This window comes from Eurytemora carolleeae, unplaced genomic scaffold (genome assembly GCF_000591075.1).
Source record: "Eurytemora carolleeae unplaced genomic scaffold, Eaff_2.0 scaffold842, whole genome shotgun sequence".
In the NCBI taxonomy this organism is placed as follows: Eukaryota; Metazoa; Arthropoda; class Copepoda; order Calanoida; family Temoridae; genus Eurytemora; species Eurytemora carolleeae.
In genome coordinates this window covers 77,762-91,279 of record NW_019396754.1, presented here as the reverse complement: position 1 = coordinate 91,279, position 13,518 = coordinate 77,762, and the positions used below count along the sequence as shown (strand labels likewise).

At 34.6% G+C, this 13,518-nt stretch overlaps 1 protein-coding gene across 1 annotated transcript in view; it reads right to left on the bottom strand.

Annotated features, from left to right (window-relative positions):
- Positions 1–13,518, bottom strand: part of LOC111708251 (zinc finger protein 609) — a 41,561-nt gene that overhangs the window by 10,630 nt on the left and 17,413 nt on the right. Inside the window, exon 3 of the mRNA XM_023481572.1 lies at positions 4,191–4,308. Coding sequence (XP_023337340.1) covers positions 4,191–4,308 — 118 coding nt within the window. The remainder of the gene's footprint in view (positions 1–4,190; positions 4,309–13,518) is intronic.

The window sequence follows — 13,518 nt, the reverse complement described above, 5'->3', positions numbered from 1 at the left end:
GACAGTACATATGTTTAGTTCAAGTGTGTTATCTTATATTTAAGACAGTACATATGTTTAGTTCAAGTGTGTTATCTTATATTTAAGACAGTACATATGTTTAGTTCAAGTGTGTTATCTTATATTTAAGCCAGTACATAAATCCTTTTTATCTTTACTCCACCGTACACCGGGTTTATTATTCTATATACTTACAAATTACATCAAGTTAACAACATACTTATCAAATCTAAGATGATTCAAATTAAACTCCAATTTTTGGAATTTTATAATTCTTAATTTTAAAACCAGAACAGGTTTGGAAAGAATTGTGTACTGCATTTACAACGAAGAAGTAAAGATATAAAAATAAAGATATAATCTGAATAGCTCAAACGTAACCCAAGCTAAAGTAAGTTTATTCAAATTTTATAAATGGGGGGGGGGGGCGGTGGAGGTGTCATCTCTCGTGTACATCTATCGTAACTATTCTTCGGGTAGGGTCAAATCTTCTTTAGCCAGTGGGGCTGGCCCTGATCAGACGTCGGGGTTGAGATAGTGTGCTAGGTTTGGGTAGAGCTTGAGAGTGGATGATAGTTCTAGGTTGGAGTAGAGGATAAGATCTTGAAGCTGAGCTAAAAGTCTGGAGTATGCAACTCAAGAAACTAACTCGTCATCCAGTAAAATCAAGGTTTTTATAGGTACAGGATACACTGCGGACTAAACCTTTCTCCGAACCATAGAATATACAGCTGAGTGGAGAGAATCCAGCAATAACCTGATCTTTAGGTTGGATTTATTGGGGAGATTGATTTACACCCAGGCCTGAGCAACCCTGGTGAGGGTTTAACAATACCCAGGATAGAGGAGAGGTTGGAGCAAAAAGTTCAACTGAACTTGGATCAATTAATCATGATTCTCCACCACACACAAGCTCAGGGTTGACACTAAACCTCAAACTGTTAATTCTAGATGATATTAACCTAGGATAATAGTTTGATCTTTCTATCGGTTTTTGTTCTTGTTTGATCAGATAGATTTAAAACATGTATTTCAAAGGTCGAGTTTGAGTGAAAACATGATTGAAATAATTAGAAAAATGCCGGGGTTAGTGAGAGAAGGAAGAGAACAGAGACAGAAGAGGGGGTGTGAAGGAAGGAGAAAATTCAAGGAAAAGTGAGGAAGCCGAAAAGTCAAGGAAAGGTGAGAAAGGAGAAAGTCAAGGAAAGGTGAGGAAAGAGAAAATCATGGAAAGGTGAGGAAGGAGAAAGTCAAGGAAGGAGAAAGTCAAGGAAAGGTGAGAAAGGAGAAAGTCAAGGAAAGGTGAGGAAGGAGAAAAGTTAAGGAAAGGCGAGGAAGGAGAAAAGTTAAGGAAAGGTGAGGAAGGAGAAAATTAAAGGAAAGGTGAGGAAGGAGAAAAGTTAAGGAAAGGTGAGGAAGGAGAAAAGTTAAGGAAAGGTGAGGAAGGAGAAAAGTTAAGGAAAGGTGAGGAAGGAGAAAATTAAAGGAAAGGAGAGGAAGGAGAAAAGTAAAGGAAAGGTGAGGAATCGATAAAAGATCTAAAGAAGATTGAGAAGATGATATCTTGTAGTTGAAGAAAGGAGAATAATTATATGTTGTATGAGCTGAGGTCTGCCCTGTAATAACCTAGAATTAGATCCACCTTCAGTGCACTTAAAGATTTCCTACATGTTCTCCAATGGTTGTAGTCCAAACATGTGCTCAAGTGGTCCAACATGTACTCCATAGGTCCAAAATGCTTCCAAGATGTACTGCAGTGCAGAAGTGCAACATGTACTCCAGTGGTCCAAAATGCTTTCAAGATGTACTACAGTGCAGTGGTCCGACATGTACTCCAGTGGTCCAAAATGCTTCCAAGATGTACTACAGTGCAGTGGTCCAACATGTGCTCCAGTGGTCCAAAATGCTTCCAAGATGTACTACAGTGCAGTTGTCCAACATGTACTCCCCTGTTCCAAAATGCTTCCAAGATGTACTACAGTGCAGTGGTCCCACATGTACTCCAGTTGTCCAAAATGCTTCCAAGATGTACTAGAGTGCAGTGGTCCGACATGTTCTCCAGTGGTCCAAAATGCTTCCAAGATGTACTACAGTGCAGTGGTCCAACATGTACTCCACGGTTCCAAAATGCTTCCAAGATGTACTACGGTGCAGTGATCCAAGATGTACTACAGTGCAGTGGTTCAAGATGTGCTACAGTTCAGTGGCCCAAGATGTACTACGGTGCAGTGGTCCAAGATCTACATTGCAGTGGTCCAAGATGCACAAAAGTGCTGTGGTCCAATAAGAAAAAGAAAGGGGGGGGGTGTATTGGCTGTTAAGTTGAAAGTAAGAAAAGGGTAAAATTCTGTAGAAGATAAAGAAGGATCGTTAAAGAATGAAAAGTAGGAGAGCGGGACCAAGTATGTAGTTAAAGGTTTGTGGATGAAACAGTGAACTTTAAATTGGTTAAAAAAGGGAAAATTAATTCCAGTGAAGGGAAAAGATAGAAGGGAGGGAATAAATAGATATATGAGAGGGAGTAGATTGACGCGAGGGAGTAAATAGATAGATGAGAGGGAGTAGATTGACTCGAGGGAGTAAATAGATAGATGAGAGGGAGTAGATTGACGCGAGGGAGAAAATAGATAGATGAGAGGGAGAATATTAACGCGAGAGAGTAAATAGATAGATGAGAGGGAGTAGATTGACGCGAGGGAGTAAATAGATAGATAAGAGGGAGAATATTAACGCGAGGGAGTAAATAGATAGATGAGAGGGAGTAAGTGACGCGAAGGAGTGTAAAGATAGATGAGAATAGTAAAGTGGTGCAAGGGAGTAAAAAGATGAGGGATAGATGAGGGAGGGGAGGGGGGAATAAAAAAGAGGAATCAAGAAGATGGGAGGGAGTAGATGCATGGAAGGGAATGGATAAATAGGAGGGAGTGGATTAAAGAATGGAAATTAAACAATAATACAAGAAAAGGTGCTAACCAACCAGAGCAGAAAAACTGTTTAAAAGAGGAGGGGGGGGGGGGTCTACAGAAAAAGGGAGGAGAAGGGGGAGGGTGTAATGGTATTTCAGAACATTAAAGAATGTAGCTCCAGAACCTTTGATCCATGCACGAGGGAAACTTGGATGAATTGTTCAAAACCTTCCTAACACAGAAGATTCTTTATACCCCTACATTCATCAGATATTGTTAAACTGTATCGAGTAGATGGGGTTTATTTACACCAACTCTCCGCCTATTTGATTAATGATACAAGAGATTAAGTTTAAATATAAAAATTTTTATTTTTTTTTCCAGGCAATTGTAGCTAGATCATAAATTAAAACGTAAGTTGGATTTAACTGTCCTTAAAGGATTTAATTGATATTTTGAATGAAACGAGTAGGCTCTGGTTTCCTAGGTTTTATGACCTTCTGTATCCAGGACCAAGGTTGAATAGTAGACTAGTCAAACCTAGCTCCAGGATATATATATAATATATATCCTATATAAGTATCTATAAGATCAAATATCAAATATCTCATTGACTTCGGAGAACGTTAGAAAATTGATTATTAAAATATTGACGAGCTATCCTTTGAGCATTGAACCGTAGCAGGACCATAAAACCTTTAATTCACAATATTATTTGATCCAACAAAATTTTCACTGTTAATATCCAAAACGACAAAAACACTCCTCTCTGGCTAAAACCTATGACAAATTCACAAAAATGTCCAAATAATTTATATTTTTAAAATAACTAAATAAACAGAAATAATGTAGAAACGAGGTTCAAATAAACCCTTTAAATACACATTAATAGGTCTCATAGTGATCTATTCTAAACTTGTTTTTCTTGTTGATGCAGGTTAGTAGAATATGTTCTAGTGTACAATTTTCTTTTTAGATTTTTCAGAAAAATGGCAAGATTAAATACTGAACTGAAGCTCATTTAACAACTTAACTAAAAATGTTAACGCACATTTTCTTTATTTAAAGGGATTGTTCATGCAATTTGAAGCAATCTCTAATTCAAAAGCCCTGTACCAATTCTAAACGGTTTACCCTTTATCGGAGAAAAATGGAGTAGAAATATGACAAACCAAGGATTTTCGGGAATTTTTAGATTTTGCTTTGACAAAATTAGAAATAACGAAAATATCTTTGACACAATTTCTTCGATTTGGGGGTTTTAATCTGTAATGTTTGTTGTACCTGTATCAGTCTCGTGCCAGACAATTCCCTCTAGGTTGACCGCAGTTCCTGGCTCGCAGGGTCCAAGTATCTCCGGTTCGGTCAGAGTACTGGCATCCGTTACAGTTCCAACATCCACCTAGAGATAGAGTTCGTAAATAATGTTGTTTATACTCTTTATAAAACTAATAATTCAAAATTAAACTGATAAATCAATAGCAAATGATTTACTGTCATAAAAGACAATAAACTACTATTTAAAAGTACAGCTTTTAATCTAATAGATATACGAAGTATTCTTTCTTCAAGCTAATTTAATTCATAGGCTGAGAGGCAAGTTTAACAAATAAGATAAAACATTTCAGAAAAAATCTATAAAAATATTTTTGGTAAGAAACAAAATATAAAATTGAAATTCATAAGTTTGAGGAAAAAGTTTTCGTGAAAGTTTAAGACATTTGAAATGAATGAGTAGAAGATTTCCGAAGAAAATATTTATTGTTGATATATATTCATGCAGAAAGATACCCCCCCCCCCCCCTCCTTTGTGATATGTGATATATTAGAAATAAATTATATTTAATATTTTGTGTGTTAAGTAAAGTGCATAATCAATACATAAAAATGCAATTATAATATATTTTATAGATATGTTATGCCAGCTTAATTGTGAAGGGTGTTGAAATCAAATTAAATTAATGACACACACTTCAAGTACCCTGTTAACCTTGAAGTTTGACATGAAGAAGAAATTCTAATAAAACAAAAATAAAGTTTTAGAATTTATTCATTCAGGCAAAATAAATTATAAAGTAGAAACAAAACTGAAATTAGTGTTAACTTTAACCAGTAGGTTAGAAAGGAAAGAAAGGTTGGAAAGGTACAAATGATGGAAAGGTTAAAGGTAGAAATGATGGAAAGGTTAGAAAGGTAGAAATGAAGGAAAGGTTAGAAAGGTAGAAATGATGAAAGGTTAGAAAGGTAGAAATGATGGAAAGGTTAGAAAGGTAGATATGAAGGAAAGGTTAGAAAGATAGATATGAAGAAAAGGTTAGAATGGTAGAAATGAAGGAAAGGTTAGAAAGGTAAAAATGATGGAAAGGTTAGAAAGGTAGAAATGATGGAAAGGTTAGAAAGGTAGAAATGATGGAAAGGATAGAAAGGTAGATATGAAGGAAAGGTTAGAAAGGTAGATATGAAGGAAAGGTTAGAAAGGTAGAAAGGATGGAAAGGTTAGAAAGGTAAATATGAAGGAAAGGTTAGAAAGGTAGATATGAAAGAAAGGTTAGAAAGGTAGAAATGAAGGAAAGGTTAGAAAGGTAAAAATGATGGAAAGGTTAGAAAGGTAGAAATGATGGAACGGTTAGAAAGGTAGATATGAAGGAAAGGTTAGAAAGGTAGAAATGAAGGAACGGTTAGAAAGGTAAAAATGATGGAAAGGTTAGAAAGGTAGAAATGAAGGAAATATTAGAAAGGTAGAAATGAAGGAAAGGTTAGAAAGGTAGAAATGATCGAAAGGTTAGAAAGGTAAAAATGATAGAAAGGTTGGAAAGGTAGGAATAGATGGATAGGATTGAAAGAATGGAAAGGTTATATAGGATGGAAAAGATGAAAAGGATGGAAAGGATGAAAAGGGTTGAAAGGATGAAAAGGATTCAAAAAGGATGGATATTTTGAAAAGAATGGATAGGTTGGATAGAATGGATAGGATGGAAAGGTTGAGAAGGGTGGAAAGAATAAAAAAGATTGATAGAATGAAAAGGATGTCAGGGAAGAATAGGATGGAAAGGGTGTAAAAGGTGGAAAGGGTGTAAAGGATGAAAAGGGTGGAAAGGACGAAAAGGATTCAAAAAGGATGGATAGGATGAAAAGAATGGATAGGTTGGATAGAATGGATAGGATGGAAAGGTTGAGAAGGGTGGAAAGAATAAAAAAGATTGATAGAATGAAAAGGATGTCAGGGAAGAATAGGATGGAAAGGATGGAAAGGGTGAAAAGGATGGAAAGGACGATAAGGATGGATAGGATGGATAGGATAGGATGGATAGGATGGAAAGGATTTAAAGGCTGGATAGGATGGAAAGGTTCGAAAATATGGAAAGGATGGACAGGTGTAGAATAAAATGAATGCTAAATGAATAATCTGTATAAAGAATAATGTCCTGAGGCTAGAATGAGAAAGTTCAAGATTATGTCTGGAGTATAAGAACTACTGGTTCTACCTCTCACAGCTCTTTTTACATTCAACAAAGAAGAAAAAACAATTTATATGATAATGTGTGGTCTAGACTCAGCTTTTAGTTTTAACAGTTTACTTTCATTGAGAGTTAAAACTTTATTAAAACATTTAAAAAGTTCTTTAAAAAGGAGATTTCTACAATATATCAACGAATATCTTTAACATAAATTGTATTAAAAAAGCGGGTTCATATTAAGCATGTGAAATGTATGAACAATGTATGTATGTAAATAAGTAATGTAAAGCAGTCTCTTTGGGGGGGTCTTGCAACCCCTCTCCCCCCCCCCACTCCTTAAATATGATTCCCCCTTCCTGTATTTATAAATACGCAGTGCTTAGTGAAGCATAAAGCTGTTAACAAATAAATAAAAATAAACTAAATGTATCCGGGGCCTCTAAATTCACGAAATATCCGTGAGAAAAACAAGTTGATTTATACATATGTAAATATATACCAATATAGTGTGAATATAAATATATTCCGGGAAATATATATATATCTGTAGTTTAACTACCGTGAATATCTAGAAATATCCGGATTGAAGATTCTAGATTACGTAATATCACACTTGGTTATCATTTATTAATTACTATGTTGTATAAAAGCTAAAAAGTAGGTTTTTAATCTTAGTCCATCACCGTTTCTCAAGGTAGGTTAGGAGAAACCATTTAAACTCTAGGATACATTGGCACGTGCTCAGTTAAACATGCCTTTATGTCAATATAAACATACTCTGTTGTACAAAATAAAATAAATAAGGGATTGTTGCGATGTGAAAAAACATACATTAAAGGTGATATTTTTAGCTTTCAATGAAGTTGAACATAATATTCAAATCAAAAGAAAATTTAACAAACTTTTATTTCAAACTTGCGAACTACCCCTTTAATATAAAAAGTAAACACAAAAACAAAGAAACTCGAGCTAAAGAACATTAAACAAACGCTTTTGACCTTTGAAATTTGTTTGCAAGAATGAGTTAAAGAATGAGAAATATAATAAAGGAATATCCAGGAGAGAGAGAGGATGAGATATTATTCACGAGATTGAATTCAAGAGAGATTTCGAGTTTCCTCGGATTGAATCGAGGGGGGGGGGGGTTGAAGGGGGAATTTATTGAGGTTTTGTAGATTAGCTAATTGGAAGAATATGGCCGACAAGAAGTGAATATCACGAAAATTAGAAGTAATTGAAACCTAGTGAGTGAACCACCAAACCCAACCACAGCAATCATATAGCGCACCCGAACCTTAACCAAACCGACAAACATTACCTTTAACTCTTAATACAATATTCNCCCCCCCCTACCCGCGAGATCCCTATCAACTTCATTATCACATTAGTCATAAATACCATGGTTTTCCACATTTAATCAAGAAAAAAATTACCCATCATTCCATAGATTAATCCACGTAGGAAACCAAGAGCTTTTATTCCTTGAAAAAAACCTAAAGGACGAGCTTTAAACCTGATAGGAAACCTATATATTTATACCACGAGGAAATCCAGATCTTTAATTCTTGAAAGAACCCATGAATTTTAATCCTTTTAAAGAAACGTAGGGATTTTAAACCATGAAAACCCCCAAAGCTCTAAATCCTGTAAGCAGTCTAGAGTTTTAGACCCTCGAGAAACCTTAAGAAACCTAAAGCTCTTCAGAAACCTGAAATGTTTATATTTTTGACCTTCGACAAATTGAATTAATATAATCAAACAATTATCTCTTTAAACAATTGGGAAAAAGTGTAAAATATTAAGCAAGCATGGTTTGAAATCTTGTGAGAGTGGTTTAACTTCCAAACTTCAGGATTCTCAGTTAGAATTAAATTCTCTACAATCTAGTCATCTTACTCCAGAAAACTGAAACCCTACGCTGACTCCACAGAGTTCAGAAAATGGGCAATCTGTCGACATACTACATTTATACAAGAATGAAATGAAAAACAAAACGCAACATTTGTGAAAACAATTTAGCACACACGATCATAGATCAGTAAAGGTTACATACTCCCCCCCTTGAGGTGTTACAGAAAATTTATTGCATCTTAGCAGAAAGGATTTAATCTAGTCAAATATAAAAATGGAATCAGGTTGACTATATCCATATCCTGGAATCGACCTGCAGAATCAGCAGTTTATTCTTATACCCAGAGAGAACCTTTTATCTCTAGAAACCGTCTCAGAGAAAGATAAATGAATTAAATCAACCTTAAACCCGGGAATAAAGTTTTAAAGATTAAACAATCTCATTTTATGTTTCTCTTCGTTCTATCCAGGTTCATAAAACACAAATGATTTCACCAGTGCTTAGGATCCGGATCCACAAAAAATGAAAATCTACCAATCCGAATCCCGGGGTCAAAATATCAACAAATAACCGGACAAAAAAATCTGTTGGTCTCAAAACCGAAATCCTGTTGAAAAAAGAAATTATCAAATATATTCTTATCTATATAATGTTCATCAAGTTTCAACATAAAAATAAGCGAAAAAAAGTAAAATAAATTTAAATTCTGTCATTTGTTAAAAAATCGAGATCCGCATAAAAATCGAATGTATCCTAAGCACTGGATTTCACAGGTTCTGCTAAATATTGCTGGGTCTGGTAATAAGAATCAACACCGGATGAGCAAGCAATAATCAAACCGAGAATCTAATCATTTTTAAGGGAGGGGTTTAACGTCATTAATATTTGTAAGGGAGGGCCGGAGGGTAAAAAGGGGAATGGGAAAAGAAATTTTAAATCATAAAATTAAGGGGCTTGCTTATCACACATGATAAGATGCATATAACTTTAAAATCTGTATGTATACTGCACATTTTACATCTAAACGGAGAAAAATAAGAATGCTTTGAGACTTCAGCCAATAAACTTCTTCATTCACAGTGACATGTAGGGTTTAAACAGGGTTGGAGACTTTTTACTCTCCCCCACTGATTATGTCTCACTATCCGTATACGGTAAAAAGTATAAATAAATCCTAAATATTGTGGCTTAGGAACTCCGGGTTGTATTCTTATCTAGGTTCAGCTCAGGCTTCAAGCTCTAGGACAACAATGAGAAGACAGGGAAGGATGGAATGAAGTATGGATGGAAGGATGGATTGAAGGAGAGATGAATGAATTGATGTTGGACGGAAACTAATATAAGCTCAAAGTGAGAGAAAAGTAGTAAAAATTCTAGAAATATTCAGGGGAAAATCTGAAGAAGTGTAGAAGAAACATATGAAGTAGGACAAGTAAGAATAGTACTTAATAGAAACCAAATCAGGCTAAACAAAGAAATCAAAAGCTCTGCATGATTAAAGAATGCAAGCTTTACAAGGAAAAAAGTTATAACTTTAAGAAAGCAGTCGCAGAAAAATCCAAATATGTCCCGAATATTCCGGTGTTCTGAGTGGGCTAAAGATTAAAGCGAAATCTTCTATGTGAAACCTATGTATGGATTAGTTTAGTATCCAGGGTGTGTCTCTAAGATAACAAGAATAAATCTGTTATAAAGAATCTTGAATGAGATAAACCGAACCCGAGGCCTCGACGGAGTTTATGGGAGGTTTCCCAACCTCTGCAGTGAAAAGATTTGACAAGAAATTCGTCCTGTTATGGTTCATTGATTTCATTACAAAGTTTTAGAATTGAATTCTAACCGATTCTAAAATCTATTTCTAAACCAATCTAAGTAAATAAACAGAGTTTTTAGCGACATAGAAAATTAATCGTTTTTTATTAAGCAATGCATAATTATATAAAATAGTAATATCTCACTGCTTGCTTGTTTTTGTCTAGTCATAAGTATGAACCCTTTGACCGGTTTGCCTCAAATTTGAATTGTGGATTCGTGAGAACCTCTGGAATGTTCTCAGTCTGGTTCACATATTCTAAGTTGAATGTTTTAAGGAGAACTCCAGGTATAGCTGGGTTTCCGAGCTAGTATTGTATAATATCAATTACTTAAATACTACTCGGTTTTATACAATGATTACCCCGGTATAACATTATATACAAGGTTGAGCAAATATAATCCTATATTTGTATTCCAACCTGGTAGAATTAGTATCGGTAAGGTTAAGATTAAAGGTATGACTATGTGCAGCGCCTTCCCATGAAGTGTGCATATTTATCTGTGCATTTATTTCGTTTTTCGAACTGTTAACAGTTTTATCAGTCCAGTTCAAGTTTTATGCATGGATATTTTTTATCAGAACTAACATGCATTATCTTCCTCAATTCTTCTCCATACCTTCCTTATTTACCCCCTCTTTTCTCTTACCTTCCTCATTTACTCTCTTCTTCTCCATACCTTCCTTATTTACCCTCTCTTTTCCCTTACCTTCCTCATTTGCTCTCTTCTTCTCCATACCTTCTTTATTTACCCTCTCTTTTCCCTTACCTTCCTCATTTGCTCTCTTCTTCTCCATACCTTCCTTATTTACCCTCTCTTCTTTCCATAAATTCTATCAATACCTTATCATTCATTTTAATCCTTTTCAATCCCTCCCAAAGTATTCCCATCCAACCGTCCCCTCCCCTCTTGAATCCTAGAGTTGTAAGATGCAGTAATACTCTGGAGGATTGCAAACAATAGGGATTAGAGAAGCAACTATCTTCTATACAATCTTATATTATCATTAAGTTGTAAACTTGCATACAATGCATAAACTGCACATATTGCATTCGCTGCACACTGCACAGGAAGCAGTTCCAAGTGTACAGTGTACAAGGAACAAGACTATCTGTACACCAAATGGTACAGCTGTTTAACATACGCACGTACTTTAATATTTTAGAGTAGCAATCTCTGTTCGTCTTTCCGATCATAACTCATGAACCCCTTGACCGATTTGCTTTAAATTTTGGTTGGGGTACTCAGTAGAACCATTAATATGTTGTAATTTTGGTTTCAATTTTTAAGTTCAGTGAGTTTACTTTTATAGAGTAAAGAGGGCCTTTTTGTGCAATAAAAATAAACACAAAGCACACAAGGAAAAAAACATGAAACATAATAAAGTCTGTCAACTAGAAACCGATAACCATGATATTGCATGACAATTCTAGTTTCTAGCTTTAAATCTGCCAAATCTTGAGATAGATGTAAATGAGAAATGTATAGATTGTCCGCTAATGGGCCTATGGACAGTTGGGATTAAGAGAGGGAGGGAGGGGGAGGGGGACGGCTACGAGGAGGGGTAGGTACTAGGTAGCAAGCTCCTAAATACCGCGTCCATGGGGCGGGTAGTCAAAATACAAATTAGTTTTATCTAGGACAGATTTTGATAAAAATGTACCCGGAGGGGGATATTTAAATTAGGTGGGAGGGATTGCAAATAAAGAGAAGAGGTGGGGGGGGGGGACTTTTGACGAGAAAGAATTAACAAAGATAAAATCGACAAAATAAGAAAATATTATTACAAGTAGTAAACTGTGAGTAGAGTGCAAAACTACGGAAAAATTTCTAATTTCTCCAAGCTGTATTTAGGCTAAAATGTTAACCTAATTTAATTAAACTCGGTTTAACTTTAATAAAACAATGATTTACTCCATACTATCATTAAACAGTCAATCAATCAATCAATCCACCAGGTTTTATAAATAAATATTAATACTTTTCCTAATATGATAATAAGAATAAGCGAGGCTGTAATTATTCCTTTTTTGTTGAATTATTTACACTCGAGAATGTTTTTGCTGCTTCTTTGTGTCGTAATAAAACTGTTCAGGTTCAATATTCTTACACGCTTCTTATCAGGGATAGGGCGTGAGCTAGGACTGATATCCAGTCTATCCACCTACCTAGATATATATATATATATATCCAGTGTATCCACCTACCTAGATATATATATATCCAGTCTATCCACCTACCTAGATATATATATATATATATATATATATATATATATATCCAGTCTATCCACCTACCTAGATATATATATATATCCAGTCTATTCACCTACCTAGATATATATATATATAGTCTATCCACCTACCTAGAAATATATATATCATCAACCTACCTAGATATATATATATCCAGTCTATCCACCTACCTAGAAATCTATATTAAGTCTATCCACCTACCTAGATATATTTCTTGATATTTTTTATTTCTATGATCTGAGAGTTTCTTAAAAACATTTATTCCTGTTTCGAGGATTTTTGATAATGAAGACGACATTTTCATACTTTCCAGGAATGTTCAGAAATCCAGCGCCAGCCGTGAAAACAAGTTGTAAGCTAAATATTTTTTTTTTTTTAATCTAAAATATTTTTAATCGTTATCATTTGTGTGGAATTTTTTACGATCCGAGTTAAATGTTGCAACTTTTTGAATTTGTATGGACGCTACGTTCTTCAGTACGAGTCGTTTTTTCTCCTTATAGACGCAACAGATAGAAGTAAGATTTGTAGCGATCACCATCGATAATTTTCCGACGTAAGCCTATGTCCCCTTTTATTTTTCGCGAACACTCCCTTTAAGTCTACCTCCAAAACCTAGATATTCAAACTTACATTAAACCTATTTAATAAATTCATGTAAACGATGATTATTAAAAGGTCAATTATCAAGATAATGAATTGAGCAAAGGTCTTACTTAATCATGTAGTTTCTAGAATTTATTTACTCGTCAAATTATATAATTGTTGTATCCGAATTAATTAATTAAACATTAATGGTGATTAATCAAGTTAATTATGAAATTACAACTGAAAGACTGCTCTGTTCAAACCTTATTATTATTAATCACATTGCGTGATCGCCATTGTTTAAATTGAAATAATTCAGATATTTTAATTTAGAAGATTTCAGCCTGTTTCAAGGGGTGGGGGCGGTAGACTAAAATCAGAGAAACTTTCAGAGATATAGTCCAGTTAGGCAATAAAACGTTTAATATAAGAAAGAATGTGTAAATCAAGTTTTGGAAAAGTAACATTTTTTTAGCAAAGATAAGTTAAAAACTAGTTTTTTTTAAAAGAAATTTCCATGAAAGAAAGTTAGATCCTGTTCAATACGTGGAGATCAACGACAGTTAAATAGAGCAATTAGATTAATTGTCAGGTAAGAATTTTAGAGATTGAGCTTTAAGGAAGATTAGTTCAAGTAAGATCTT